The sequence below is a fragment of the Hemiscyllium ocellatum genome, chromosome 4 (assembly GCF_020745735.1).
Source record: "Hemiscyllium ocellatum isolate sHemOce1 chromosome 4, sHemOce1.pat.X.cur, whole genome shotgun sequence".
Lineage (NCBI taxonomy): Eukaryota > Metazoa > Chordata > Chondrichthyes > Orectolobiformes > Hemiscylliidae > Hemiscyllium > Hemiscyllium ocellatum.
This window is the reverse complement of record NC_083404.1, coordinates 43,391,605-43,417,276: the sequence shown is the minus strand read 5'-3', so window position 1 is coordinate 43,417,276 and position 25,672 is coordinate 43,391,605. Positions and strand designations below refer to the sequence as shown.

Genomic DNA, 25,672 nt, shown 5'->3' with positions numbered 1-25,672 from the left:
CAGTATCTCATTGTGCTGTCCTCTGCTTCAGTAGCCACTCTGTTACATCAGTGGTCTACCCTCTTCCCTCCGGTCGAGGATAAAGGAATGTTTTACAGAGGAAAAGCGAACATGTTGATGAAACCAAACCACGATCCAATTTACGGCCGACATGCGAGTCGCGTGCCAATGACGTCAGAGCGTCTGCTTTATCCGCTCCCCCGATATATATAAAAATTAATGAGTCGATTAATGGAAGAGCGATACCGATAAATTGGAAAGGCCGGTAGGAGAACAATGAATTTCAAACGGTTTCGGGGAGTCAGGTATGCTACCTCACCGAACGGGCAGAGAGAGAGAGAAGAGAATTGGGCGCGACGTATATTGGGTTAAAAGGAAAGGCCGGTCGTAGCGGATGGGCAGGAGGTTGATGTCGGTGCTTTCCCCGTAGATGGTAAATGTCATTGTCGGTTTGCCGGCCTGGCCCGCGGTCAGGCTCTGAGTGTTTGTTTGGCGGTGGGAGAGCTCGAGCTCATTGACGGCCGGGGAGGGGGCAACAACCGTCTGCCCCGCGCGAGCGTCAACTGCCACCAGCTCGCGGAAGCCTACTGCCGCGTCTCGAGCAGCTGCCGCCGCCGCCGTCAGTGAAACGGTCCCCATGCCGATTCGGGGGATGAGTGCACCACCTCCACCCCGATTCCTGACAGGCAGCTACGCCCCCCACCCTATGGCTGGAAAATGTTCCCCACACCTTGTCCCTTCTCGGTGCTGGCTGTAGAGATTGCAGCCGGTCTCCCTGTTCGTGTGGGTGCGCTCTGTTTATAGCCTTCAAGTTGCAAACGCTGAGAAGGGGCTGGACAGAGGATTAGTGTTTTCGATCTCCCCCAAAAAACTTGAACTTTGCAACGGGAGCTGCTTAATTTTCCATCAAAAAGAGCTAAAGGAAGGGGGTAGGACTTTTTAAAGAGCTGGAACGAACATGACGGGCCGATCGGTCTGTCTATTGCCATATCGTTATTTCTGTTTCCAAATTGTGTATACAAAGTATAGTACAGTAAAGTAAGCCTCCTTGACCAATCTACCCTCATTGCCTTAATTTGGAGGTGCCAGTGTTGGATTGGTGTGTACAAAGTTAAGAATCACACATCAGGTTTTATTGAATTGAATTTATTGTCAAGTGTACTGACACATAGTGAAAAGCTTTGTCTTGCAAGCAATACAAGCAGACCACAGTTAAGGAGCATAGATAAGTAAGTAATAGGTAAACAGCAGCAAAAACAAAAACAAAAACACGAGTGCAGGTGAGATTGAGTCCATTCAGTATTCAACAACAATAGGGTAGAAACTGTTTTGAAACCGGCTGGTGTGGGTGTGTTCAGGCTTCTGTCCGACAGTAGAGGTTGTGGAAAAACATTGCCAGGGTGGAATGGTTCTCTGAGAATGCTGGTGGCCTTTCCTTGACAGCAGGCCTGGTGGATGGATTCTATACATGGGAGGTTGGCCTTTGTGAATGTCCACACTGAGTTCATCACTCTCTGTAACTGTCTCTGATCTTAAATGGTACAGTTGCCATTACCAGGTAATGATACATCCAGACAGAACGCTCTCGATGGCGCACCTATAAAAGTTGGCAAGGGTATTTACCATCGTGCCAAATTTCCTCAGCTGCCTGAGAAAGAAAAGACATTGTTGGGCCTTTGTAACCAGTGCATCCACAAGAAGAGTCCAAGAAAGCTTTTTGTGGATGACCATTCGCAGGAGCTTGACACTCTCCACTCATTCTATCTCTGTGCTGTTAATGTGTAGGAGGGCATGAATAACATCCCGCCGAAAGTCACTAATGAGTTCCTTGGTTTTGCCAGCATTGAGAGCTAGGTTGTTTCCAGTGCACCATTTTTCCAGGTCTTCCCACATCCTGTCTGTAGTCTGTTTTGTCGCCATCTGAAATTCAACCAACTATGGTGGTGTCATCAGCGAACTTGTTAATGGCGTTAGTCTGATATTTGGCAACACAGTCATGTGTATACAGTGAGTACAGTGGGGGGCTGAGTACACACCCATGGGGGGCTCCAGTGTTGAGTGTTAGTGAGGATGAAATATTGTCCCCAATCTTCACTGACTGTGCCCTGTCCAACAGGTTTGATATGTGCGATCATCTCCACTTTGAGCCAGCAGTTAGTGGTGCCGATGGTAGTCATGATTTGAAGGGGTTGGTGTTGGAGCCCTATGTGCTTTATTTTAGTCCTCAGATAATGTGACTCTGAAGTATCTTAAGATAATTAACTTTAAAAAGAACTGTAATAATGCATCATGTTATAATGCCAAACAAAATTTTGGAGGGTTTGCACTTTCTAGAAGGAACATGCTAATCCTTGATAGCATTCCTCTGAAGCACCTTGGGACATTCTGTTGTGTCAATTTGTCTATATAAATGCAATCTCTTGAATGTTGAGCATTTGTCTTTTGAACCTGAATTGTGCTAATGAAAATCATTGAAGCACCATTTTATTTTCATTTACTTGGGGTTGATTGAAGGTGTTTCAGATTGTTTATTTGCAAGTTCCAACGCAAACCAATCTATAATTTTGATGTGAAGTTGTCCAAAAAACTGTGCAATTCAGCAAAAATGGAAGTCTTGTCATGGTTTTTGTGACTTCTTATTAGGGTAGAATGATTTCAGAACCAAATTGCATGTTTGTTTGACATTTGAGCTTAGTTGGTCAAGTTGAAAAGTCAGAGCAATGACACAAACTCACCATTAATGCCAATCTAAATGTAATAGAGTTATGGATTCACAGAGATATACAGCATGGATACTGACTCTTCAGTTCAACTTGTCCATGTCCACTTTATATCTTAAATTCATCTAGTCCCATTTGCCAGCATTTGGCCCATATCCCTCTAAACCCTTCCTGTTCACATACCCATCCATATGCCTTTTGCTGGGACAATTATGTTGTAATTGTCCCAGCCTCCTCCACTTCCTTTGGCAGCTCATTCCATACACTCACCACCCACTGCATGAAAAAGTTGTCCCTTCGGTCCCTGGTAAATCTTTCCCCCCTCATCCTCAACCTATGCCATCTAATTCTGGACTCTCCCACACCAGGGAAAACACTTTGTCTATTCATGAATGTTTGACTACATTTTGTATGATCATTCAATTCGGTGATTTATCTTCAAACTTGCAAATTCCAAGCATTTTTAAACTTAAAATATGTAGCAGACAGATAGGAATTTGAGATTTTTGTGATAGTGTAGACAGCCAATAATAGAGCCAAACACAAGTGTAAATCAGATGAAAGGATATCACTTGAGAGTTTTTTGTAATTCTAATCTAGCCATTTTGAACAAAGCACATATTACACCCAAATGGTCAAGTACCAAAACAAGGTTGTGTCTGATTTCTGAACTTTTCCCCCAATTTTCTGTACTATATTTTTCCACCTGGTTTGTTCCTCCCTCCTGCAGTGAATACTTATCCCTTGTCCAACAATTCTATATAGATTTGTTGTTCTCTGGCTGTTTGTTTGTTTTTCTCCTTTTTTTTTCTTTTGTTTTATAGGGTCACTTCATCCTTTATTGAATGTTGGAATTGCAATTCCTCTGGGACAGGGGTTGGTGGGGTGTTAATGTGCTGTAAGAAAATCAGTGCATTGCTTGCCTTGCCCTGACTCTAGCTAATGTTGTCTGGGATTAGGCAAGCAGAAACTATCTACTGGAACTGAGTAAGGAGAGAGAGAATGTAAGCATTAGTCAGAACATAACAAAGGACTGAAAGCAGCTGTGAAACTCATGACTGACAAGAATGGCCTCAAAGGCGAGAGAGCAAGCTGCACAATCTTGACTCCACAAAGAGCAGGTACTGAGTAGAAGCTTTACTTTTGATTTTTGTTTTCTCTGAAAATGCCTTGCAATTTTATGGCTTCTTTTCAAAGCTGGACAAAAATGTTTGGCAAATGAATGAAACTTTCAGGAGAACCAGAATAATAATTCAGTCAGATCATTGAATATGAGATGGTGTCTTTTGTGAGGTGCCAAGAATTTTGCAATGGTTTGGAGACTTTAATACCTTATCCTGTGTTCATCCTTGTCTCGTATTCATTTTACTCTTTGTTTTGCTAGAACTTGCAAGCACAGTACATATTGTTGTACCTCTGATCATTTATTACTTGATGGGGGGTGATGAAAGTTAAGTTGAATATTGGTATTTTGGTTGTTGTGTTGGCTGTAATTTTTATGTGGTGCTAATGATGATCCTGCAGTCCAAATAAATTCTAGGTTTAAATCTCTAGCCAAATATTCATCTCTCACTAATTTTCTCTTGAAGAAAAGGTAGATTTCTCTTGTGATGTGAGACCTAACAAGAGTTGTATCTCAGCCTGCATTTTGATAGTGTCACTGTCAATGTAGCTGTGGTCTAATGGCTAGATTAACTGTATTTTTTTTAGTACACCTGTATCTCTGGGAAGTGAACGTGGAAACTGACAATGCTCTCAAGATACATTGACAACAATTGATTTAAGATCCAGTTGGAGATTTGTTTTTGTAGAATACTGGCTGGTTTGAGACAATGCTTCAGGGCAATGATGCTTCCAAACTGTATGACTGCTTGTGTGTCCTAATCATTCAGATATTTTGGTTAAACATCAGAGAATATCTTTGTGTATTTTAGGGCTTTCCAAAATTGGTGGCATTATTCACGTGCCATGTAAAGTGCAAGAATACTTACACTAAATTTGAAATCATGGGGATTGTGGCAGGCTATAATCAAGACCCTCACTGCAATAAGATTTGGCAGCTGGAGCAAAAGCAAAATGTTGAGTGATACAGTGCCACCACTGGAGACAGAAGGAGTTAGGGGAGTACAATGAAGAGAGTTTGAGAGAATTTTATAGTTGAATAAAGCCTGGACCTTTAGAGCCATAGAGATGTACAGAACAGAAACAGACCCCTCAGTCCAACTCATCCATGACGACCAGATATCCTAAATTAATCTAGTCCCAATCTAGACCCATATCCCTCTGAACCCATCCTATTCACATACCTAGCCAGATGCCTTTTTAAATGTTGTAATTATACCAGCCTCCACCACTTCCTCTGGCAGCTCATTCACGCACCACACTTTGCGTGAAAAAGATGCACCTTAGGTCCCTTTCAATCTTTCCTCTCGCACTTAAACCTGTGCCCTCTACACGGGACTCCCTTACACTGGGAAAAAGACCTTGGCTATTCACCCTATCATTATTTTATAAACCCTATGAGGTCACCCCTTGGCCTCCAACCCCATAGAGAAAATAGCCCCAGTGTATTCAGCCTCTCCTTATAGCTCAAGCCCTCCAACCTTGGCAACATCTTTCTAAATTGCTTCTGAACCGTTTCAAGTTTCACAACATTCTTCCTATAACAAAGACCAGAATTGAATGTAGCATTTGAAAAGTCGCTTAATTAATGTCCTGTTTAGTTGCAACATTACCTCCCAACTCCTTTAGTCAATGCGCTGACCAATAATGGCAAGCATACCAAACGCCACCTTCATTACCCTGTCAATTGCAATTCCACTTTCTTCAACAAAATTTTCCAGGATCTAACCATTAAGTGTATAAGTCCTGCCCTGATTTGCACAACCAACATGTAGCACCTCATGTTTATCTGGATTAAACTCCATCTGCCTCTCCTCGGCCATTGGCTCATCTCATCAAGGTCCTGTTGTACTCTGAGGTGACCACCTTTGCTGTGCATTACACCACCAATTTTGGTGTTATCTGCAAACTTACTAATCATAATTCCTACATTTACATCCAAATCATTCACATAGATAACAAAAGGCAGTGGACCTCGCACCGATTCCTGCGGCACACTTCTGGTCACAAGCCTACAGTTTGAAATGCAATTCTCCTCCACCACTCTATGTTCTGCCTTCTAGCCAATTTTGGACCCAATTTTGGACCTGTTCTGGCTCCACACTTCTTCCTACCAAAATGATTTGGCAAGAAAGCCATAACGTCGCTGCCATGCAGTTACCATTAGATTGCAGATACATCGAAAGTGACACAATCGCAAAGCAGGGCTGCTGAGATATAACTCCTGTTAGGTTCCATATTAGAAGGGAGAAGACCACATTCTGTTGAAGACAAATAGGGGTTAAGCAATGATACTACACCTGAATTCAAGCCAATTATCTTCCCACTCTGAAGAGTGGGTTAAAATATGAACTTGCAGAAAGATGTTGAAACCTTGGTGATTAAGTCTCATATCCAATTTTAACTGCTTGCTCAGAATTGTCATATAAGGAGTAATTACATGTACAGCACCTAAATACTGGTACCTATACTTACAAGAGGGGTTTAAATTCTTCGTATCTAGGGAAGAAATGAAAGCACTATTGAATTTCTGAAGTTGTAAATTTGACGTAACTATCAATCCTCCAACTTATTATTCTTAAGTGCATACCTGATGGTAAGTCACCATTTTTGCAAGAATGAAATTGAGACCTTGCTCCAAATAATTTTATGCTTACTTGTATGCTGTTATTTTGTGAATGATTGTGTACTTGTCTGTGAGAGTAATCTCTGCAAGCTTGGTGTTGTGATTTTTAACAAGGAAATTATTGCACTATACATTCAATTATAAGTTAACTGTATTTCATTCTGGGTCATAAATTGAATAAGTGTGTTTTTTTTCTGTACCATGTTTCTCAAGGTCTGGGAAATAGTTCAAGGGGGGCTATGGAATATAGAATTTGTACAATTTCTCATGAAGAATCTAACAAGTCGTGAGTAATCTGTTTTTCTGACTTTGAGGTCTGTGACTCACTGGTGTGTAATGTTCTTCAGCAAAAAATTAGCTGTTTTGAATTTTGAAGTTCCGTTGAGTTTATGTGTTTGCAAAAATCACAATAGTGTAACTTTAAAAATATCTTAAACACTTTCTTTCTAGGTATCTAATTAAAACATACGTACTTATTAGTAACTTGCTTCTGGTGTCGTTCAGAAGCACATTGCTGCCATTTTGAAATTCTCCTAAATTAATCCATTGAAATCATAAATTAGTTATAGTCCCAAATGAAAACATTGTACAATTGATAGAGCAGTGTAGTCATATCTCTGTGATATTAGTAAACGTTTCTCATTAATTAACAGGATGTGGATGTTACTAGTCAGGCCAGCATTTATTGTCCATCCCTGATTATCAATGAAGTAGTACTGGTTAACCACACTCTTGACAACTGAGTGAATTCCTCAGCTGTTCCAGAGAATAGTTCAAAGTTGACCACATCGCTGTGGATCTGGAGTCACATGTCGAGCAGCAAAGATAACGATGGCACACCTCCTTCTGTGCAGGATATTGGTGAACCAGGTGGGCTTTTAAAACAGTTTTATGGTCACTGTCACTGATAATAGTTTTTTAATTCCAGATTTAGTTAACTCATTAACTACATTTAAATTCACACAGCTGCCTGTGTATCATGAGTTCAGCCTTTACACTACTGGATTAGTTCAATATCCTCATCACTATTCTATGTATTTGTTAAACTGCGAGGATTGTATTCAGATCACTTAAATTCAAAACTCAGTTAGCAGGAAATTCATTCCAAGTCCACTAAGATCGGCATTCCACAACATTCCCATATGCACTTCTAATCCAATCTGGTATAATGATCTGGCCAGTGGAAAATTCAGCCTGATATATATTTTACAAAATACAATTACTATTATAATTGTTATTACTTTGAGGGGATCCCATTGAGAGACACACAATTCAAATAGGCTGTAGGGAGGAAGTTTTGCTGGCTACAGTGGTCCAGAACAAGGGATCAAAGTCTTGGGATATGGGTTGAGCCATTTCAGACTGAGATGAAAAGAAATTTCTCCAGTGGGTGTGATGAACCTTTGGAATTCTCTATCCTAGAAGGCTGTGGATGTCAAATCTCTGAGTGTGCTTAATGAAAAAATAAAGTTTTAGAAACTAAAGATATTGAGGATTATGGTGAGAGAGCAACATATGCCATTGAAATAGTCGATCAGCCTCGATCATATCGAATGGTATACTGGACTCTTTTTCTTTTATTATGGATTAACAAGACAAGAAATGTTTACTTCTAACAGTATGTAATCTGAATATGTCATATTCAGCTGGGGATGAAATCAAGTGACCTGTCATACCAGAAATCTCTATATATTTGACTAGGTTTGCACATTGGTAAATTTATGCTAGATTAATCCTTAGACCTTTATGCATTACTTCTAAACTCCCTTAATTATTTTTGAATCAACTTTTTTTTTGGCAAGGATCGCATATTTTGCAACTTTATTTGCTGCAGTGGTTGACGAGGATGTGTGATAACACCATTGATAGATAACTCTAAATGGAGCTCTCATCTTATTTTTAAGCTTGCTTTCAAATTAAAGCCACACTTGTGTTATTTCTCTTATCAGAGAAAAAGTAGTAAAGGACTCCCATTTTCTGGAAACATTGTGGAAGTAGAGACTTGTCTTCGATGCTCTCTTTGTGTTCTTGAAGCTCAGCTGAGTATAGCCACTGTCACTTCTGATTCAGAATGTCAAACAAAGATTCAAGGACTGTTCCAGTGACATGGCCACATAATCTGGGCTAGTACTTTGATGCATTAGTAAGAGACAGATGTTGGATGTGTTTCCTTTCAGATGAGGCGTTTAATCCATGACTCATTCTGTACACTTAGAACATTAAACCAAACATCTATTGACATTATCCAGTTAAAACCTGGTCATTATTTAGAAAGATTTTATGATAATGGTTTTGGGGATGAGAGACTCTAGTTAAGTAGACAGATTGAAAAAGCTGGGGATTCTCATTTTAAGAAAAAAACGTTTGATAGGTGTCTTGATAGAGGTGTACAAAATTATGAGCTCAAACATTATGATCAGGGCTAGCATAGGGAACTTGTGTATAGAATCTGAGGAGGCAGGGGAAGCCCTAAATGAGTTTTGCTTCTGTCTTTATGAATGAAAAGGACCTTGTAGTGAATGAAACCATTGAGGAACAGGTAAGCATGCTGGAATGGATAGAGATTGAGGAAGCTGATGCACTGAAAAATTTGACAAACATTAAGATTGACAAGTCACCAGGGCCAGACCAGATTTGACCTTGGCTGCTTTGGGAAGCGAGAAATGTGATTGCTTCTCTGCTTGCGAAGATTTTTGCATACTCGCTGTCCACTGGAGGGAGGCAAATGTAATTCCTCTCTTCAAGAAAGGAAGTAGGGAAATCCCCGGCAATTACAGACCAGTCAGTCTCACGTCTGTCATCTGCAAGGTATTAGGAAGGATTCTGAGGGATAGGATTTATGACCATCTGGAAGAGCAAGGCTGGATTAAATGCAGTCAGCACAGCTTTGTGAGGGGCAGGTCATGCCTCACAAATCTTATTGAGTTCTTTGAGGATGTTACTAGACAAGTTGATGAGGGTCGAGTGGTGGATGTGGTGCATATGGACTTCAGCAAGGCATTTGATAAGGTTTGATAAGGTAGGCTAGTTCAGAAGATCAGGAGGAATGGGATACAGGGAAATTTAGCTGTCTGGATACAGAATTTGCTGGTCGACAGAAGACAGCGAGTGGTGGTGGAAGGAAAGTATTCTGCCTGGAAGTCAGTGGTCAGTGGTCCACAAGGCTCTGTTCTTGGGCCTCTACTCTTTGTAATTTTTATTAATGACTTGGATGAGGAGATTGAAGGATGGGTTAGCAAGTTTGCAGATGACACAAAGTTTGGAGGTGTCGTTGACAGTATAGAGGACTGTTATAGGCTGCAGTGTGACATTGACAGGATGCAGAGATGGGCTGAGAGGTGGCAGATGGAGTTCAACCTGGATAATTGCAAAGTGAAGCATTTTGGTAGGTCGAACTTGAAAGTTGAGTACAGGATTAAAGTCTGGATTCTTGGCAGTGTGAAGAATCAGTGGGATCTTAGTGTGCAGGAACATAGATCCCTTAAAATTGCCACCCAAATGGACAGGGTTGTTAAGAAAGCAATATAATGTTTTGGCTTTCATTAACAGGGGGATTGAGCTTAAGAGATCTTGTTGCAGAGATACTTTTATCTAGACTAGAAAAGATTGAGGTTCACAAGGAAGAGGTATTAGAAATACTGCAGAGTGTGAAAATAGACAAATCCCCTGGGCCGGATGGGATCTATCCTAGGATCCTCTGGGAAGCAAGGGAAGAGATTGTCGACCCTTTGCCATTGATCCTCAAATCATCTTTGTCAACAGGAATAGTGCCTGAGGACTGGAGGATAGCAAATGTGGTTCCCTTGTTCAAAAAGGGTAGTAGAGACAACCCTGGTAATTACAGGCCAGTCAATCTCTCGCTTCAGTTGTTGGTAAAGTGGTTGAAAAAGGATTTATAGCCATCTAGAAAAGAATAATCTGATCAGGGACAGTCAGCACGGTTTTATGAAGGGTAGGTCGTGCCTAACGAATCTTATTGAGTTTTTTGACAAAGTGACCAAACAGGCAGATGAGAGTAAACCGGTTGAAGTGGTGTATATGGATTTCAGCAAGGCGTTCGATAAGGTTCCCCACGGTAGGCTATTATACAAAATGCGGAGGAATGAGATTGTGGGAGACGTAGCAGTTTGGATCAGTAATTGGCTTGCTGAAAGAAAACAGGGTTGTAGTTGATAGAACATGTTCATCTTGGTGTCCAGTTACTATTGGCGTACCGCAAGGGTCAGTGTTGGGTCCACTGCTGTTCATCATTTTTATAAATGACCTGGATGAGGGCTTAGAAGGGTGGGTTAGTAAATTTGCGGATGACACCAAGGTCGGTGGCGTTGTGGATAGTGACAAAGGATGTAGTAGGTTGCAGAGAGACATAGGTAGGATGCAGAGCTGGGCTGAGAGGTGGAAAATGGAGTTTAATGTGGACAAGTGTGAGGTGATACACTTTGGCCGGAGTAATCGGAATGCAAAGTACTGGGCTAATGGCAGGATTCTTGGGAGTGCAGATGAACAGAGAGATCTCGGTGTCCATGTACACAGATCCCTGAGAGTTGCCACCCAGATTGACAGGGTTGTTAAGAAGGCATTAAGTTTTTTGGCTTTTATTAATAGAGGGATTGAGTTCCGGAACCAGGAGGTTATGCTGCAGCTGTACAAAGCTCTGGTACAGCCACACTTGGAGTATTGTGTACAGTTCTGGTCACCGCATTATAAGAAGGATGTGGAAGCTTTGGAAAGGGTGCAGAGGAGATTTACTAGGATGTTGCTGAAAATGTGTTGCTGGTTAAAGCGCAGCAGGTCAGGCAGCATCCAAGGAACAGGAAATTCAACGTTTCAGGCATAAGCCCTTCATCAGGCTTATGCCCGAAACGTCGAATTTCCTGTTCCTTGGATGCTGCCTGACCTGCTGCACTTTAACCAGCAACACATTTTCAGCTCTGATCTCCAGCATCTGCAGACCTCACTTTTTACTAGGATGTTGCCTGGTATGGAAGGAATGTCTTACGAGGAAAAGCTGAGGGCCTTGAGGCTGTTCTCGTTAGAGAGACGAAGGTTGAGAGGTGACTTAATAGAGACATTCAAGATCATCAGAGAGTTAGATAGGGTGGATAGGGAGAGCCTTTTTCCAAGTATAGGGACGGCAAACACGAGGGGACAAACTTTAAAGTGAGGGGAGATAGGTATAAAACAGATGTCAGAGGTAGTTTCTTTACTCGGAGAGTAGTAAGGGTATGGAATGCTTTGTCTCCATCGGTAGTAGATTCGCCACTTTTAAGTGCATTTAAGTCATCATTGGACAGGCAAACGGACGTACATGGAATAGTGTAGGTGGGATGGACTTCAGATTAGTATGACAAGGCGGCGCAACATCGAGGGCCGAAGAGCCTGTACTTCGCTGTAATGTTCTATGTTCTATAACTCTATAAAACTTTGGTTAGACTGCACTTGGAATACTGTGTCCAGTTCTGGTCACCCTGTTATAAGAAAGATGTGGATGCTTTGGAGAGGGTTCAGACGAGGTTTACCAGGATGCTGCCTGGAATGGAGGGCTTAACTTACAAAGAGAGGTTGACTGAGCTCAGACTTTTTCATTGGAAAAAAGAAGGAAGAGAGGGGACCTAATTGAGGTGTAGAGATAATGAGAGGCATAGTTAGAGTTGATAGCCAGAGACTTTTTCCCAGGGCAGAAATTGTTAACACGAGGGGTCATAGTTTTAAGCTGTTTGGCAGAAAGTATAGAGGGAATGTCAGAGGCGGGTTCTTTACACAGAGAATTGTGAGAGCATGGAACGCATTGCCAGCAGCAGCTGTGGAAGCGAGGTCATTGGGGATATTTAAGGGACTGCTGGACATGCATATGGTCACAGAAATTTGAGGGTTCGTACATCAGGTTTACCTTACATGGGGGTCAATGGTCGACACAACATTGTGGGCTGAAGGGCTTGTTCTGTGCTGTATTGTTCTATGTTCTGTGTTCTTAAAAGAGTTGTGCAAGAGAATCTGTTCTGATTGTTGGCCATTCTCCCAATCAGAGGGGATAAACCTAAAACAATTGTGAAAAGAACCAAATGCAGTACTGGGGGAAAAACATTTTTGCACAGGAAGTGATTAACATATGGAATGCAGTTCTTTATGTTGATGAAGGCTGGTGAGTTGTGGCTATCAAAAAGGAATTGGATAAGCTATTAAAGGGAAATATTTGTAGGATTAACGAAAATGAGACAAGTTAAATTGCTCTTACATAGGCTGGGATCGGATCCGTTGGCCATATGACTACTTACTGTGCTCTGATTTTTCTGTGACTTTATTCTCTCAGGTGTCCTGGTCATTCTTTATTCCTCAATCAATATCATAAAAGAATATCGTTTACCCCATTGATTTTTGAGGGGTGTGCTGTTTTTAAATGTTGAAAAGAATTGTTTTGTAGTTGTATAATCAAGTAAAAGACTAAGTATACTTATTTGGGCAGCCATTTAACCACTGAAGTCTTCACTATCAGCCTTGCAGTGTTCCTTCTACTTGTGAAAAAAAAACAGGAGTAAAAAAACCTAAATAATTTATGATTTTCCTTAGTTACATAGCTTCTGTTTCTGTACTCTTCCCCTCAAATCTCAGACCTCAAATGCTCTGAGTCAGTCATATGATTCTTCTTTTGAATTTGGACTTCAATCTCTCCCATGTGCTTCAGTGATTTTTTTTTTGTAGATGTACTACAAGCGACCTGCAAGGAAATTGATGGAATACATTGACAATAGCTTTTAAAATTGCCCTCCCTTTCTGTAGCTAAATATGTGATCTTTCATATCATATGAATGCTGTTGAGATCAGGCAACTTCAATCTTTAATGCATTTATATTCCTATGTAATGCATTAAAATGATGGTCTTGAATTTCAATACAGTTAAACAATTTTTATTTATAATCCCAAAGTTATGTTTTCTTTACTTTTATTTACAGGTGAATACCATGTGATAGAGCTACTGCCTGTGGAAAGGTGCATCAGCACAATATCAGTGAAAATAGATCAATTTCCAGTGGTGCTGTAGTTGTTGAAAAAACATTCATTATTTTTTACCACTGAGCATGGCCAGTAAAAGGAAATCTAAAATTCCTTGCATGGTTCCTGCCAGTGAGATCCTGGACCAAGACCCAGAATTGGACATGATTACAGTTGATCTGCCTCCAGATATTTCTGATGAGAGCTTGACAGCAGATGGTGCAGTAATCGATGATGAGAATCTTCCAGAAAAAGAAGTGCAAGATATCCAAATTAAGAGACTTGAAGGAGGCTATGAATGTAAATATTGCACTTTTGAAACACAGGACTTGAATGAATTTACTTTGCATGTTGACTCAAAGCACCCAAATGTCATTCTTAATCCATCCTACTTCTGTGTGGAATGTAATTTTACAACCAAAAGATATGATACTCTAAATGATCACAATGCCAGATACCATTCAGGTGAAATTAACTTTAAGCTTAAAATGGTAAAACACAATAATCAAACTGTCTTTGAACAGACTGTTGAAGAATCAAGTAGCAGTAGTGGTTCTGCAAATGAAGACCAGGCAGAAAGCACTGAAAGTACCCCAAAAGGAATTTCAATAAGTAAAACTCCAATTATGAAAATGATTAAAAATAAAACTGAGACCAAAAGAATTTCTCTGTCTTCTAGTTTAGTAGATGAATTTACTGCTGATCAAGAAAACAATGAGACACTGGGGACCAACTCAGTCTCCGGATCAACCAATACCAGTAAAAGTTGTATTAGCCAGGAAACAAATGGAGTAATACTTGATTCAGTAGGTGTAAGTCAAATGTTATCATCTCCAGCAACTAATTTTGTTCCAAAAGTTATGATACCTGTAAATAGCATTCCAACTTATAACACTAATATGGATGTAAATACTCACCTTGTGAACTCCTTCAACAAATTTCCTTATCCCACACCCTCAGAAGTTGCAACACTAAAGACTCAGACAAAATATGCAGAGGAACAGATTAAAATCTGGTTCACGGCTCAGCGTCTCAAGCATGGCATCAGTTGGACCCCAGAGGAGGTGGATGATGCCAAGAAGAAACTTTTCAATGGACGTGTGCACACTATACCACAAACAATTACTGTCATACCAGCACAGATTTCAACATCTGCTAATGGATTGCAACACATTCTTCAGCCTTGTCAGATAGTTGGCCAGCCGGGCATTGTCTTAGCACAGGTTGCTAATACAAATGCAATTGCTGGAAATTCTCCACTTACAGTCAGTGTTGCAGGAGTTGCAAATCAAATGCCTCAGTGGCAAAAACGCAGAGCACAGGAAGGAGACACAGGTCCAGAAGCAAAACGGGCAAACAATGCACAGTTTCCTCAGATTGCTACACAAGGAGGTTCTCTTGTTTCTGCCCCAGTCACGGATCCATATGGTGTTCGCCTCAAGAAGACAAAAGAGCAACTGACAGAACTAAAAGCCAGTTTCAATAGAAATGCATTTCCCAGTGATGCAGAGATTGCTCGAATTATACAAGTAACCGGCCTCTCAAGGGGTGATATAAAGAAGTGGTTCAGTGACACGAGATATAATCACAGGAACTCGAGATGTAATCAAAATGTCAATGTTCCTGAGGTCAGTAGTACTATTGTTTTAGATTCTGGTGATGAAACAACACCAGAATCCCTTGTAATAAATCAACAGCGCAAACATGGACGGAATGCTTTCCCTGATTTTACTCCACAGAAGTTCAAAGAGAAAACGGTAGAGCAGCTTCATCTCCTCGAAGAAAGTTTCCTTTTAAATCCGTTTCCTACTGACGATGAGGTTAACAAGCTAAGGACTGATACAAAACTCACAAGGAGGGAGATTGATGTCTGGTTCTGTGAACGAAGGAAGGCTAAAAGTTCAGAAGACAAAAACGAGGAGAATGGAAAAGCAGTTGGAAGTGTGGTTGACATTAAAGGCAAAGAGTCTGAGGGGGTATCTGCCAAATCCAGTTATGGACAAATTCATACTACGTCTTTGGCAAGTGGACTAGCAATACCAAGGGTAATGGCTGCTGCAGCTAGTAGGTTATATAAGAAAACTCCAGGGCAACTACATCTCCTTAAAAGTGCATTTGTTCGCACACAGTGGCCATCCCCAGAGGAATATGACCGATTAGCAGCAGAAACTGGACTGGCCAGAACCGACATAGTAAGTTGGTTTGGAGATACAAGATATGCTTGGAAAAATGGAAACCTGAAGTGGTACTACTACTATCAAACTGGAAATGTGGACAGCCAAAATGGTCAAACCCAAATGTACTACAAAAAGTATAAAGGCAGAGGTCGATCAAGAGGTAGATCACGAGGAAGAGGAAGGCTCAGAGGTACTGGAAGGGCAAACAGCTGGAGTGGAATATCAACCGGCAAAGTATCTTCAAGCCATGCTTCTTCAGGAAAAAATGTTCTTGAACAGTACTATTTGAAACACAAATATTTAAATGAAGAGGACCTTGACGATCTTGTTGCAAGATCATCAATGAGTTATGAGAACATTAGGGAATGGTTTGTACAAAGGCAAACAGAAAGTGGAGCTTCTGAGAGCAATAATTCAGATGGACAGTACCCTGGTGATGATGAGAAAAATGAAGCACTTGAAGAGGAAGAAGATTGGCCTGTGGAAGAGAATGCTAGCCAGGAAGATGAGGATGATGCCTCTGATGTAAGTGGTAGCAGTGACGTATGGAAGCCTCCTTCACAAAAACACAACCAAGTAATGGAAGCAGATGATCAATTCTCTATAGAGAATTCAAAAATATGAATGTGAGTTATGGAAATAACTTTTTTTTATGTTCACTTGAAACCGATTGTAGAACCACATTTAGAAATTATACTTCAGTGTAATACTGAAAGAGTAGAATGTTTATCTAAACACTTTTGATGCTGCCGACTTTGAGTGAATCATTTGCTTTATTAATTCATGTGTTATTCTATCAAAATATTAATTCAGGATAGAAATACATATAATACAGTGGAACATTTTACAATTGAATGGCTTTTGAATAAGTGACTTAAAGCATCTCACAGAGTATACCAATTGATATTACATTTACATTTTTTGACAGATACTTGGGTGTCTGCATATTAAAGTAATATTGCATATTGAATTTAAAGTAATGTTTAATTTGGGATCACACAGCTGAATTAAGAGGGCACAAGTGTAAGTTACTATCGAAAACTGTCCCTGCAACTCCATAGCCCTTTCTGATTTGCAAAATGAATTATATCACCACTTTTAGGTGTTGTACCGCATGAATAGTTTTGTCTGAGAAACCATATCAGTTACAACTACATACCCTTTTAGAATTTGTGTCACATGGAATCTTTAACAGATCTGAGGATAGCTTTTATTCCATCTGTGTGAATGGACCTAGATACTGGAAACGATTAGATCTTTTCTATTCTGCAAACAATGAAGAGCATGTGCAGTTAATTACTTTGTGGTATGAGATACAAGTTTGTTCGATGAGCTGGTTGATTTGTTCTCAGACATTTTGTCACAATAGTTAGATAACATTAACAGTGAGCCTCTGATGAAGCATTGGTGTTCTGTCCTGCTTGCAATTTTTATGTCTTGGTTTGTTGTGGTGGGTGCTATCACTTGCGGTTCTGATTCTGAGAGGTTGCTAAATGGCAAAATCTGTTTTGTTAATGGAGTTCCGGTTTGAATACCAGGCCTCTTGGAATTCCTGTACATGTCTTTCTTTAGGCTGTCTCAGGATGGATTTATTGTCCCAATCGAACTGGTGTCCCTCTTCATCTGTGTGTATGAATACCAGTGATAGTTGGTCGTGTCTTTTGGTGGCTAGTTGGTGCTCACATATCCTGCTGGCAAGTTTTTTGCCAGTTTGTCCAATGTAATATTTGTTGTATGCATCACAGCATGAATTTAAAGGGCTCTGTACCAACAACCAGTAGAACGAACATCATACACAAAATACACTGCAAGGACTGCAACAAATATTACATTCGACAAACCGGCAAAAAACTAGCAAGCATGTGCACCAACTATCCACCAAAAGACATGACCAACTATCACTGGTATCCATACGCACAGATGAAGAGGGATACCAGTTCGTCTGGGACAATACATCAACACTGGTTCAAGCTAAACAAAGACAGGCACGGGTATTCCAAGAGGTCTGGCATTCAAACCGGAACTCCATTGACGAACATATATAGATTTGGACCCCATTTACCAATGTCTCAGAAACAGAACTGGAAGTGATATTACCACCACAACAGACCAAGACACACAAATAGAAAGTGGGATAGAACACCAGTGCTTCGTCAGCAGCTCACTGATGATATCTAGGATGGTAACAAAATGTCTGAGAACAAATCTACCAACTCGGTGAGCAAACTGACAAGCTGAGCTACAAATCTTCTCAAAAATCGCAGATGCTGTGGTGTATTTTTTATTGATCTTGTGTTTGGTAGGAGTGCAATCAAAATTTTAATTTATATGTACTGAGTATGAACATTGTCACTTTTGGTATGCTTTCCTTTATTGGTCAGAGTATTGAGTACAGGAGTTGGGAGGTCGTGTTGCAGCTGTACAGGACGTTGGTTAGGCCACTGTTGGAATATTGCATGCAATTCTGGTCTCCTTCCTATTGGAAAGATGTTGTGAAACTTGAAAAGGTTCAGAAAAGATTTACAAGGATGTTGACAAGGTTGGAGGAATTGAGCTATAGGGAGAGGTTGAACAGGCTGAGGCTGTTTTCCCTGGAGCATCGGAGGCTGAGGGTTGACCATATAAAGGTTACAAAATTATGAGGGGCGTGGATAGGATAAATAGATAAAGCCTTTTCCCTGGGGTAGGGGGAGTCCAGAACTAGAGGGTATAGGTTTAGGGTGAGAGGGGAAAGATATAAAAGAGACCTAAGGGGCAACTTTTTCACGCAGAGGGTGGTACGTGTATGGAATGAGCTGCCAGAGGATGTGGTGGCGGCTGGTACAATTGTAACATTTAAGAGGCATTTGGGATTGGGTTTGGATATCTGGTCGGCGTGGACAGGTTGGACTGAAGGGTCTGTTTCCATGCTGTACATCTCTATGTCTCTACAGTTCAGCTTGTGGACATGCAGCGTCCACTATGGATAGAATCCATATCATGGGATTCAATTAGACACATTTTATTTTGAAAATATGAACAGATATCCATCAATTTAGAATTTTGTGCTATGATTGTAAACTAAAAATTTATCAAGTCACAAATTATTTGATTGTCCACCAATTACTTGTAGCTGCTCCAAACAAATGTATATGTAAGCGGGCCATCAGATATTACACAACATATTTCAATTTTTCTGTTTGAACCTCAAGACATACCAGTGGTATATTTCAGGATTGTGCTTCCCAATTCAGCATTATTTCTGAGACCATTGGGATATTCCTGAATACTCTCTCCAAGAGACTTAAGAAGCCCCAATGTGTAAATAATGTTGAGACACATACATGTTGGTCCAAATTAAGTTGGGGGAAATGTCAGGTATGCATTAGAAATCTTAAAAATAATCCAAACTGCAGAGAGCCAGTAACAATGGTGATAGAGTAGAAATCCAGTAGATCCGATGAATACTCTGAGGCATGGTGACTAATTTAAATTGATTTCTGTTCCTAAAGTATGGGATATAAAGCAAATCTCTAACCATGATGATGACTGATATTGACTGTAGTTTACAAACTCATCTGGTTAACTAATGGCCGTTTTGAAGGAAACTGCCATTTCTACCAGATCTTTCCTACATGTGACTCCAGGTCAGCAGTGTGGTTGACTCTTAATTGGTTCTGTAATTTTACAGTAAGGTTCCCTTTACTGCTGATTAATTCTTCCAAACTAGTGGTTTGGAGCCATGTATACTGTAAATAAGGAGGTTTCATTTGCTATTTTCTGAAGTTCAGATCATAAGAAGCCCTGTGACATATCCAAGAAGCAAGATTCTCTAACCTCAATCTTTGCGCTCCCTTCATGACTAGATATTAGATGTATCATAGAACAAGGACTTGCCTACAATGTGATCTTTGGCACTAAACAAGAGAGATATCTATGAAAATACATAGGTGGAACACGTACACAAAAAAATGTAAAGAACCCATTTATTACCTGCTTTAACGGTTGTAAATCTTTATATCTCTGTTTATGTTGAGAGTACATTTGTAGAGGATATGCATGTTGACCACTAATAATGAAACTTTACCAACCTTTATGCCTTTTTTGGAAGGAAAAATAAATTTATTTCATTTTGTTCTGCAAACATGGGTCCCATTTCATTACTATCCAGCGCATCAGAAATGCGCTTGCTTCCTATCTGTCTGTCAATCTTTTGGTATGATACAGTACCATTTGGCCTATTGTACCTTTCTGTCTCTGTTTCTCTCTCTCTCTCTGTCTGTCTGTCTGTGTCTCTCTCTCTCTCTCTCTGTCTCTCTGTCTCTCTGTCTCTGTCTCTGTCTCTTTCTTTCTCTCTCTCTCTCTCTCTCTCTCTCTCGATTAGTTTCTTTGTGGATGAAGACCAATTCCACTGGGCTGTCCTATCTTGAACGTGAACCTGGATTTCAGGTAGTCATCTAAAATATAAATAGACTTTAGATCCTTTTTTGATATGACAATGAAAAACATTTAAGGACCTCTCCTGGAAACTCATTAGCTACCAATATATGGCCTCCATTTAGGATTTTGGATCCTAATCCTACCTCAGGGGTTTGTGAGAGCCTTAGTGAAAAAAACTCTTTTTCAATAAATAACCTGTGAGAATCGGCAGTATATTTCTCTCAGCTGCTCAGCATCATAACGTGCATTGTTCAGTCCATTCTCTTGCATTACTTTGCTTCCATTCTGACATGTCTGAAGACTGCAGCCAGTGAAGTAATCAGCCCAAAATTGATCATCTTCAAGTTGGTGTACTGCCTTGCATACCCATGTGGCATCTGAAGCAACATGCAAATGAAATCTGAAATAGACTGGCTATGTCCTTTTTGGGTCTCTGGGCTCTGATTTTGCATTGCTTTTGTTTTGGGCTCAAAAGTCATCAGATAACATTTGGTCAAGTTTAGCACATTAAATATTCCTCAAAATCCCTTTAATAACAAATTTGAATTTCTAGCAAATTACTTGAACTGAAAATTAATTTTCAATTTATTTTGTAACCATTAGAGCATTTGCAATTTGCAAGTTGCTTTATTTTAGAATCTTTAATCCTTGGCTAACTTCAGAAAGTGGTTCTTAAAGTTGGGTTTTTGATATCCTGAAATTCGTACACTTTATAGATCTATCATTGAAATATTCTTCAGTGAGAAATAACTATAGATACTGATTTAATTCATAATACTATACACAAGACAAAGCTGTCTTAAAACTTTTAACAAATGTTCTAGCACAATTTATGAATTATTACCATTTATACACACCATTTTGATTTGAAATTGTTAAAAACAGCCTCCTTGGTTATCATTTGAACTCCTAGTGGTGCCGTGGCTTCATCACTTGTCATTGTTGGCATTTCTTCTCTACTCACCTTCCCCCGCCCCCCAACCAATCCAGTCTGCCATCCAAAGACAGGAGTGAAGGAGATTGCTAATATGGCTCATACATTTCAAGTTGTGACAGATTTTGATAACTGAGACTGCTATTTTGTTAATACATTGTACAGATCTCAGACAACATCAGTAATATCTGGTTGACACACACACACACACACACACACACACTTGTGGGTGGTAGACTGTCAGCTTGGATTTCACTTCTTCTAGTTCTTATCCAGTAAATACTTCCAAGAGAGTAAGAGTCTACTTTTAGGTCAAAGCTTGTATTCTGTAGTCTTTAATGTTGTAAAGAACTGGCTTATGTGAATTGTGAATTTTGGAAGAGTCTGATTTTGGGGACCTGCATTCTTTTAAAATGGGGATAGTGTGCTTGATGGAAATGCTGCATTATGTTTGATCAAAATAAAAATTATTTTTGTGACTTATGTAAGTGAAGGTTGGTGGTCTTTGTATTATACTGCTGATAGATTGTGTTTATACAAACAATTTTTTATTTATTTAACTATTGTGTGTAGTTATCTAGTAGGAAGTCATAGTTTAATACATTAACTGAGATATTTCCTCATGATTGAAATATTATGTAAGACCTATTGTTTTCAATTGTAGACACAACATTTAGATACATTGGAATGGACTTGTGTGGAGGGATGGAGCCATTTAACCCCTCCTTAAATTTGTTACCCCATTCAATTATATCATGTGTGATTTGTGATCTAACAGAATATACTGACTTCCTCCTTACTTTGATAATCTATTTGGTTACAAAGATCTATGTAATATATTTTAAATAAATTTAGCATTTTCCAAATATCTACCACTCTTAGTGTGTTTCTTTACTTCACTCCTAAAAGATCTAGCTCTAATTTTTAGCTCTGGCCCAGAGTCCTAGACTCCCTGACCAGTGGAAAACATTTCCTTCCATCCAGCCTATCTGTTCCCCTTTTTAATAAGACGAAAATCATGATCAAATCACCGATAACCTTCAACATTCAAAAGAATATAATGTGTGTGATCCCTACTTGTAATTTAAAACTTGGAGTCCACAATTAATTCTCGTAAACGTAGTCTGCAATCCCCTCTATGTTCATCATGATCCTTCGCAAACTTTAGTGTCCATAATTGCTCTGAGTGCTTTCGATGTTGTTAGAGAAGTGTCTTGGTGGCTTTGTGTCTGAATGCAGACAAAATAAATGGAGTGTAATTTCCAGGTAGTATAAATATGTTTCAATTATCAGCATTTTACTGGAATGGGAACAACAGTCCTTGGAAACTAAGTTCTTTGCTGGAAAATAGATATTCACCAGTCTTAAAATATCACGATGCGCTGGTAACTAGGGTCTTTCTGAAATTTATTTTTTTGTCCCTAGTTAGTCAGTTTGCACAAATTCTGATTCTTAGATATAAGCTATAAATATGAAAATTAATGGTGAAAATCTGTAATGGTTATTGATTAAGTTCATAGAGTTTTGCCAATGTATTCTGAGAAAGGGTCACCCAATCTAAAACGTTAACTCTGATTTCTCTCCATAGGTGCTGCCAGACATGCTGAGCTTTTCCAGCAAGTTTGTTTTTGTACTCAAAACCAGCATTGTTTCATAAGCATCTTTCATATTTTTAATGAAGCCCACTCCCTGATTGTGACACTGTCAAATTTCTATATTTTCCAACTTTTTTGAACCTTATCTCCCAGGATTCAACTTTTCCATCAGGCTTGTAATGGATTCAGCATTGTCTTTCCTCATTTGATGTCATTTGATTGGCAATATAAAGACTCCCTCAGGCTCCAGTAAGCTATGCAATTTGTGTACATTATCAGTATTGGAACTGAATTTAATTGTACAGTGGAAGTAATCTAGCCCTGTTTCCTAATGGTGTTCCATGTTAATCAATATGTATATGAAAGCAGATTACACTGTTATATCCCAGCAACTAGGTATACTGGCAGGCTAAATAGCAACAGACAATAGGGTAGGCTGAATGTGAAAGGGAAAACAATGTACATGGGAGGGTGTTATTCACAGCAGACTGAATAATCTTGTCCAACTGAATCTTAGAAATGTTAATAACTACAAATTTGAGCATTACTGTAACCTGTCATCAAAAACTTAGTTTTTATCTATAATCTTCTAGAAGGGACTGCTACGGTCTACAGGTTCATTTATTTTTATTGATGGATGTACAAATGGCATCAATTATTTTCAAAAACCTATTAAACTACTGTGTTTTCTTCTCTGTAGGAACCACAGACGTGGGAAAGACACCATTGGTTGCTTGAGTCAAAGAATTAAAGCAGAGAATCCTCAGCTGTAGTTATCTTTTCTGAGTTGCAAAATTAGTTCCATAAAGAAGTATCCACGCACCGCATATTTTATTTCTTAGTATAATAAAGATTTCTAAAGTTCCATAGTGCCAAAGTTTTAATAAAGAAGCAGAAATGTTTTTTGTACATTGTTTTGAAACAAATTTGTACAGTTGGGATTTTACTACATTTTTAGTGAGATGTGCCTGATCACATTTGCACATTTTTTGTGCGAGCTTTTGCATTTCCCAACATTTGGCTCAAGTGTCATATAGTATCTGCCTTCCTTGGATACTAGGCAGTTTCAGTAAGCTTTGAGCAACCAAATGACATTTCAGAATTAATTTAAAACAACCATTAATCAGTTTTTAAAAAATGCAAACTGATTTATTTGACTTAATTATGCATGGTACTTTTTGTATATGCTTTGGAAAACATATTTCCAATTTCATGTTTTGAGCTTTAGGAGATACTGACATTTACACAGACATTGTAGATATAGATAAAGTGAACGATATGTTTCTCCCCAAATATTTTCAGAAGCCATATGCACAGTCGCTAGCATTTTTCAGTATCTTCTGCAAAATTGATTTTGTATACTGAAATTAGAAAATTGCTGCTTCTATATATACAATACTACATTTATATAATATATAGTATTTAAATATTGTAAGCATTGAATAAGGGGTTGCAAGCTGTGGTTTGAATAAATCAATGTCCAGTTCTAATTTTTCACGCTATTTATTGTACTTTATGGTATGAGTACAGTGAGGAGAGCATCCAAGTAGATTGGTCATGCTTTTTATATATATATATAAATATCTATATAGTGTTAGAAATTCACCACTATAGTTATTTGCATTTAGTTTATCTTGGCTTATGAAAACAATTGCCATTTGTGCTTCATCCACTTCAATAATGTTTGTTTTAGATTTTTTTCCAAAACTAACTGATACATTTACAGCACTAGGTAAGGTAAAACAGTTAACATGTGTACTTAGATTTAGATATGGTTTTTCTATTTCTGTAGAAATATTGATCTCTTTTTTAAAAAAAATTGGATCATGATTACAGTATTGGCTGGTCCTGGTGAATGATGCATTTTTATAATGCTAAAGAATCATTTGCACATTTATTATACAAGTACTGGATGTTAAATTCTTGAAAGCTTGATTATTTGTTTGAACTTTGGTTGTTCAACTACTACAGGCACATACAAGCCCTCAATCAAGTTAGTTTGGAGCTGCACAAGTGACTCTTCAAAGCGGTTGTATTTACTTTTTTTTTAATATTCACCAAGAATGCTAGTAAAGCATGAATTCTTTAAATGCATCATGATAAAATCATTGGTCTTGGTCACATTTTCAGATTTAAAATATATGAACAATGTTTGAGTTTTTAAATGTAGTAAAGACTTAATTTAGCACAACACTAGTGCAATTTGTACAGCTTTTCCAAACACTGTTTGGGAGATGCTGCACCAGATGTTGTTTAGGGCTTGCTAGCATCACAGTTGCCTAAATCGTAATGGTTTAGTATCCTATGTTTTTTTAAAACTTTAATAAATGTCACTGTGGTTCTAAACAGTGAAATCTTAAGACCAAGCATTGTTGGATAGAGGCAATGTCAGAACTTTCCCTTCTAGCTGTACTCCAGAAGACTGACAGAAAATGCGTTTTGAAAGTTTTTACATGTCACAACTATATATTAAATCAATGTTTTAGAAACCTTCATGCATCATTAATTGATGTTTTTTTTCCCTTCTAATCCAAATTTATTGATAGATAGCCTAGTGATGTAGGTATATTTAGTTTTGACACTGCTCAAAAATTCATGTACAACTGCTCCACCAATGAGAACTAACCAGCATGTAGGTGAATCAGCAAATTGCCAACATCTAATAAATAACAACTTCACTCTTTTTTATTTTGGCTTATGTGCTATTTTGTTTGTTGAACCACATTGTCTGTAAGGTTCTGAGAACAATCACATCAAAAATGATCAGCAAAGATTTGGATATATTTTGAAAAAATCTGAATATCAGACATTATCAGCCAGCATCCATGCCATTGATAGCTTTCTAGGAAACCTAAATGTGCCGTTATCTGGGTCATTGGAGATTTTTATACAAACTTATTTAATCTGTTATTCTTGCAGCTAATGTTTTTACACTGATATCATTTAGCTGTCTACTGTCTTGATGTTTAGGTTTTACGTAGGTTTGACAAATTCTTTTCCATTGACTACAATGATTGTATTATGTGAACTTGACACATTTCAAAATAAATTTTCATTTTAAAGTGTTGTTGGATTTAGTTTTGTTTTTG

The 25,672-nt window shown here is 38.9% G+C and overlaps 1 protein-coding gene across 5 annotated transcripts; it reads left to right on the top strand.

The window, feature by feature from the left end:
• Window positions 1-17: 17 nt before the first annotated feature.
• On the top strand, window positions 18-23,934 carry LOC132813098 (zinc fingers and homeoboxes protein 1-like). 5 transcript variants are annotated; one of them, XM_060823072.1, is made up of 5 exons: window positions 18-305; window positions 6,682-6,754; window positions 7,122-7,338; window positions 13,419-16,261; window positions 23,284-23,934. In XM_060823072.1, exon 4 carries the CDS (start codon window positions 13,545-13,547, stop codon window positions 16,257-16,259), a length of 2,715 nt encoding a protein of 904 aa, XP_060679055.1. In that variant the 5' UTR covers window positions 18-305; window positions 6,682-6,754; window positions 7,122-7,338; window positions 13,419-13,544; the 3' UTR covers window positions 16,260-16,261; window positions 23,284-23,934. The 5 variants fall into 5 exon arrangements, with proteins under 5 accessions (XP_060679055.1, XP_060679051.1, XP_060679053.1 ...); XM_060823070.1 differs by lacking the exon at window positions 18-305 and adding an exon at window positions 3,665-3,841; XM_060823075.1 differs by lacking the exons at window positions 18-305; window positions 6,682-6,754 and adding an exon at window positions 3,665-3,841.
• The last annotated feature ends 1,738 nt before the right edge of the window (window positions 23,935-25,672 follow it).

Bases quoted from the DNA above. Each gene is read 5' to 3' on its own strand.
- LOC132813098 (XM_060823068.1), top strand. From the start codon at position 13,545: ATGGCCAGTAAAAGGAAATCTAAAATTCCTTGCATGGTTCCTGCCAGT.